Source organism: Molossus molossus, unplaced genomic scaffold, assembly GCF_014108415.1.
Source record: "Molossus molossus isolate mMolMol1 unplaced genomic scaffold, mMolMol1.p scaffold_m16_p_5, whole genome shotgun sequence".
NCBI classification, from domain to species: Eukaryota; Metazoa; Chordata; class Mammalia; order Chiroptera; family Molossidae; genus Molossus; species Molossus molossus.
In genome coordinates this window covers 736,200-742,098 of record NW_023425388.1, presented here as the reverse complement: position 1 = coordinate 742,098, position 5,899 = coordinate 736,200, and the positions used below count along the sequence as shown (strand labels likewise).

The 5,899-nt window shown below is 63.0% G+C and overlaps 1 protein-coding gene across 1 annotated transcript; it reads left to right on the top strand.

Moving 5' to 3' along the window:
• The first annotated feature begins 4,222 nt into the window (after positions 1-4,222).
• Positions 4,223-5,062, top strand: LOC118617590 (keratin-associated protein 24-1). Its single transcript, XM_036243561.1, has one exon. It carries the CDS (start codon positions 4,223-4,225, stop codon positions 5,060-5,062), a length of 840 nt encoding a protein of 279 aa, XP_036099454.1.
• The last annotated feature ends 837 nt before the right edge of the window (positions 5,063-5,899 follow it).

Genomic DNA, 5,899 nt, shown 5'->3' with positions numbered 1-5,899 from the left:
GCATTACAATGTGGACACGTCACCCACACTTCCTCAAGTCTGCGGAAAGCAAACTTAGCTCTGGGAGCCTGAGCAAGTCCCCAGGTGCTCAGCAGGGGGCAGGGTCCCCCCCCCGCCCAGGCACCGTCCCGGCAGCCCACCCCCACCCCGGCGTGGGCCCCACCCCGGCGTGGGCTCCACCAGCCCCAGCTCCCCCACCCACACTGCGCTCGTTCTCCTGGGAGGGATGCGCAGCCAGACCCCCATCCCTGTCTTCCCACCCACTGCGCCATCATCGTCCGAAAGGCCTTGACTTCATTCACTTACGTTTCCCAGTTTTTCATTCTGTCCGCCGGCCCTTCAGCGTTCGACACCATTTGCGACCTGCGCCGCCAGCCGTGGACAGCAGTCCGGGCGTCCAGCATGTCGGGGTCACCGCTGCCACATTTAAGGATCGTTTGGACCCACCGCTCACCGTCTAATTGGAGGTGAGGGCGGACGGCGCACGCTGGCTGCTGTAAATCACAGGGTCGCTTGCTGCCGTGTCACAGCCTGGCGGCAGGTGGAATTGGGGTGTAATTATACAGCTGGTGGGGACGCAGGAAGACACGGTTCCACCGCGACCTGCGAGGCTGCAAGGGGACCTCCGTCCTGTCCTCTGAGGGCCATCGGCTGGAATATGCTGCTCTCCTGATCTTCTGTGTTTACCCTGAAGGACGTTTAACCTGGGACACGGGGAACAGCTTCCTCCCTCTCGCTGACTGAGTCGCAAGGAGCGAGCTGCTTCAGTGGATGAAAGGGGGTTTTCCTTGTTCTCCGGGGGCACGGTCTCCTTGAGTCGGCCTGACGCCAGAAAGCTTCCTCTTTGCATCTGACACGGGCCTGGGCACAGGGTGCCGCTCCCCCAGGGCGGAAAGATGGCCAGTTATAACCTGTGTCTTTCTGACGCAACGTGTTAGTCTCTTGTGACTGCTGTAATAGTCACCACGCGCTCGGTGACGTGAAGCAACAGAAATGTATTCTTTTATAATGTTGGAGGGTAGAGTCCAACATTGGTTTCACCGAACCGAAGCCAAGGGGCCAGCAGGTCCGATCCCGTCTGCCGTCTGCGGAAGGAAGGTTGTTCCCGCGTCCCCAGCTTCTGGAAGCCGCTGTGTTCCTCCACCCAGGGCTGCATGTCTGTCTCCACCTCGGTCATCCCTGCCTCTCTGTCTGACTGACCCCTCCGTACAGGGCTCTGTGCTCACACAGGGCTCACCCGGGACCCCTCGCACGACCCTTGACTCGGCCGAGTCCCTTTGCCCTGGGAGGTGACGTGCGTGGTTCTGGGGACGGGGACCGACGTGGGCATTTCGGGCGGGAGTGATTCTCGGCTCCCACGTGCAGAACATGATCCAAATAGGGAGTCAGTGTAAGGAAAGGTCCTTTAGCAACTAAGTGCGAGCAGAGTGACCCATGTGCTTCTCCAACGCCTTCCGAGGGCAGTGCCGCCCGATGGTGCCCTTCCTTCTGCAAAACCTACCATCGCGGGACCTGGGCGTGGAGGGACCTGGGCGTGGTGGGACCTGGGCATTGTGTGACCTGGGCATTGTGTGACCTGGGCATGCTGTGACCTGGGCGTGGTGTGACCTGGGCATGCTGTGACCTGGGCATTGTGTGACCTGGGCGTGGTGGGACCTGCGCATTGTGTGACGTGGGCATTGTGTGACCTGGGCATGCTGTGACCTGGGCGTGCTGTGACCTGGGCATTGTGTGACCTGGGCATGCTGGGACCTGGGCATGCTGGGACCTGGGCATTGTGTGACCTGGGCGTGCTGTGACCTGAGCATGCTGTGACCTGGGCGTGGTGTGACCTTGGCATGGTGTGACCTGGGCGTGGTGGGACCTGGGCGTGCTGTGACCTTGAATTTGCTGTTACTGTGCTCGTCTCCTGCCCAGGTGGACCCCAGGTAGCAGGACCCCAGGTAGCAGGACCCCAGGTAGCAGGCTGCTCTGGCAGGAGCCCCTCGAACAGGGAGGGCGGCCGGAGAGAGCTGGGCGGGGAAGACCGTCAGACGCAGAAGCAAATGACAGGCGAGGCCATGCGGTCAGGGCCCGTTTTCTTCCGTGTAACTAATTGTCTCGGGGCGTCTCTTCAGGTCTCCGACCCATTTCGGGTTCGTTTCTGTGGAGGTGACAGAGGGCCGTCTGGTTTCACTCTCCTGGACGTGGCTTCCGATGTTCCAGCGCCGGCGATCTCACGCGTGTGGAACGTAAGACTGAAGGCCGAGCAGACGCACAGACGCAGGCGGAGGGTCCCAGGGGGAAGGGGTGGGGGGAGGACGGGTAAAGGGGCCAACAGGTGGAGACGGAAGGAGGGGTGACGAGGGGATGAGCACACAGCGCAGCGTGAGTTAGCGTATTGCAGAATTGTGCACTGTCAACCGATATAATTTACTAACGAATACATTTTACAACTTAAAAAAGCTGCAGCCCTGGCCGGTGGGGCTCAGCGGTTGGAGCGTCGGCCTGCAGACCAGAGAGTCCCGGGTTCGGTTCCCGCTAGGGGCTCGTACCTCCGATGCAGTTTGTCCGGCCCCGGTTGGGGTTGTGTGGGTGGCAGCCACTCGATGTGTCTCTCTCACATCGATGTTTCTCTCTCTCTTCCTCCTTCTCGCTCTATCTGAAGACAAATGCAAAAATGTCCTGGGGTGAGGATTAAAAAAAAATGCTAATGAGAAGAGTTGAACAAACTGCTTTGCGAATCGCAATGTTTGACGGTTCCTAGTACTACTGTTCGAAATACGCTGAGGTGTGATCAAGTCTCCCGCTGTGAACAGTGGTCACGCTCCGAGACGTTCTACAGTATTTATTCTGTCGGACTTACGCTGGTGTGAAAGACACGGACGTGAAACACACCCCACCCTCGACGCGCCGCTGGGGGAGCCGTGGAGGGCTCACAGCGGACTGACGCGTTCTGCCCCCCCCCAGATCGGGGAGTGCAGCCCGGCGCTCTGGGCTCTGTCTGGAGACCCAGGCGCAGGAAGCAGGTGGCGGTCAGAGGCCTCGAGCACCTGTCTCTCCTGCCTGCTCCGGGACCGGACATTCCTCCGAGTCCGGGGCCTCGTCCGAAGTGGAGACAATACGCTGCCCCGATCCTGACATTCGTGCCCGAGGGACGCTTCACAGGACGGTGGACGGGCTCAGGGAGGGGTTGCCGCCGACGGAGTAAACGCGTCACCTCGTGGGACAAGCCCGAGCACTCGGACGACGGGGAAGCAGTGGCCGGGTTGAAGCAGAGCCCGTCTGGCCGAGAAGCTGAGAACCCGAGGAAACCTGCCGTCTCCCCGAGGGCGGCGCCTCTCAGACCCCCCCAGGCCCCCATCCAAGCCCCCGGCCCTGCATCCTCGCGGCGCTGCTCCGTCTGCGCTGGCCGTTCCCACCGCCACGCTCTCTGTTTTCAGGAACAAAAGGTCGATTCCTCAGTTTAAATGAAAATCTTACGCCATCTCCTTCGGCCTCCCCGGGAGGAGCAGAAAGTGTGATTTCGGATGGACCCTGCCCACTCACAGTCACTCCCGCCCGTGGGTACCGCCCCCCAAAACTGCAGAGCGGGAACAGAACTCATTTTGGAGGAGACAGAGAGGTGCCGCGCACCTGCCGGCGTCCGGGTCCCAGCGCGGAGCCGGCTGGAAGCGCCAGGTGTGCTCTCAGCACGAGGACGCGCGCTGGGAGACGGCCCTTCCTGTGCTGCGTTTGCAGAGACTGCGCCGGGGTCTCCCAGCGTCTGGTTCCTTGGCCACCGCGGGCCCATGAGGACGAGCTCGCCCCCGGCCTTGCTCGGTGGCCGGCGCCCTGGGTGTGCCGCGTCCAGCAGGTGGGCGTCTCCGCCGGGCGAGGGGTCCCCGGCACACGGCCTGGGAGTGAAGGTTTCACCCCTGTTTTGGGAAACAGACCTTCTCATCGTGGTTGAGTGTCTGACCCTCCACGCAGAGCAGGTGCCACGGGTCCGGGCAAAGAGGAGAAACTCAGGCTCCTCGTTTTATGTGACTCCTCGTTAACCTCTTAATGACTGGGCTCGTCAGCCGCGGGCTGAGGGGGCAGCTGGCTCGTTAACGTGAAATCACTGCTCCCCGAGACTGTGGTCGGCCAGTGATGAGTGGCGGTGGACAGCCAAGTGGCCATTATGGATTGACACTTTGAAGAATCAAAATAAACGATGTTTACAAGAGTGTGGAGAAGCCGCTGTAGCTCAACAGCACTAATGAGGTGTCGCTTGTCCCGGCGGGAGCCGGACGTGGGGAGGCGGCGGCCGCCCGGGAGGTATAAGAAGTGGCCGCACCTCGCCGTCCCCGCGGTCCTGGCTGAGCTGAGCATGCACTCGGGCTCCGTGTGTCTCTGGGGCGTCCCTGGGGACAGCGCCGCCCCCCCCTGCAGAACCCACTGTTACCTCCCGGTGACTCCCGGGGCCTTCTGCTCCGGGGATGCGAGCCCCGCCTTTGGGCTCTGCTTGCCCAGCAGCTGCCAGGGGAGTTTCTGGCTCCTGGGTAACTGCCGAGGCAGCTACGGCGACACGCTGAGCGGCGAGCCCCGGACCCGCAGCACCAGCTGGGCCCCACGGAACCCCCTCGCGCCCGGCAACTCTCCGGCAGCGGGGACAGCCCGCCGTGCCTCAGAGCCCCCCAGCCGCGGGCCCCACACCACGCCCACGGGCCACGGGTCCCACTGCCACGCACCCAGCCGGCGCCCCTCTGCCACCTGCCGGATCCGCAGTTATGGTCCCCCCTGCCTTGGGCGACTGAGCCCCTCATCGGAGAGCTTCCGACCCCTGAGCCCCTGCAGGCTGGGCAGTGCGGGGTACAGAAGCGTCCAGAGTGCTGGCTCCATACCTGCGGCCTTCTTGCTACCCCACTGTGTTCCCAGCAGCTGCTGGCCCCAAAACTACGTCATGAGAAACTGCCGATACCCGAGGTTCAGGCCCTCGAGCTGCCAACCACTGAGCTACTTTCCAAGACCCTGGGGGGCCCTGAGCTGCCTGCCCAGCACCTTCCCTCCGCTGAGGTACCTGTGCAGCGCCTGCCGCCCCCTGAGTTGCTACCGATGAGCTCACTGCTTGTGCCGCTGCCGGGAGCTGTCCCGGGGGTGTCCCCCTCCAGCCTCCTTCCAAGCTCCTGGCGGACCCCTGTCTTCCTGCTCCCCCAGCTCCAGTCTGGCCCCGGACGCACTCGCCCAACCCCGGGCACGGCTGGCTCTTCTCTGCTGCTCCTGAAGCCCGTGGGGGAGGCTGATCCCGGAGGCGGTGCTTCTGAGAGGGACGGGTCGGACACCCCGGGCGCGGCCACCGGACGGGCACCCCACCGGCTTCTGACTGTGGCCGTCACTCAGCTGCCAAGGCCGGGGTCACCTCCTCTCCCGGAGGACGGCGCCTCCGTGCGACCGCCGATTCCAGCACATCGTTTTCAGACGCCTTCTTCCTACCCGGTTCCGTCACCTCCCAACCAGCATCGTCCTCGTGGCTGGGACGTGACTCCTGTCAGGCACGCTGGGTCCAGCTCTCCCCCCGCTGACTGAGCACGGGGCGCGCACCCAGGGCGTCCGGCCGAGTTCACAGAGGGACCCTCAGCACATCTCCCCTCCCAAAGAGCCGGGGCGCGGGGTGCCCGCCGAGCCTCCGCAGCGGCAGAAGGACAGACACCTCGCAGACGCGTCACGGTGGCGGTCACCTCTCGGACGCAGCTCCGATCACCCCCTGGTCGATGACGGCTTTCTCATCCCGGGAAAGCCCGGTCCACAGCTAATAAAGCAGTTTCTGTTGGGAAGCCGTGCTTGGTGTCCTGGTTTATTTCATATTCACCAACGCTTTTGAAAGGGTCAGTCGTGTTTTAGAGGGTGAAGGTAAAAGTGTGCAAAAGGCGGAAACTGGAAGTCGTGTTGCTCGCAG

What these genes read in the sequence shown, in the direction of transcription:
- LOC118617590 (XM_036243561.1), top strand. Translation starts at nt 4,223, where the DNA reads ATGAGGTGTCGCTTGTCCCGGCGGGAGCCGGACGTGGGGAGGCGGCGG.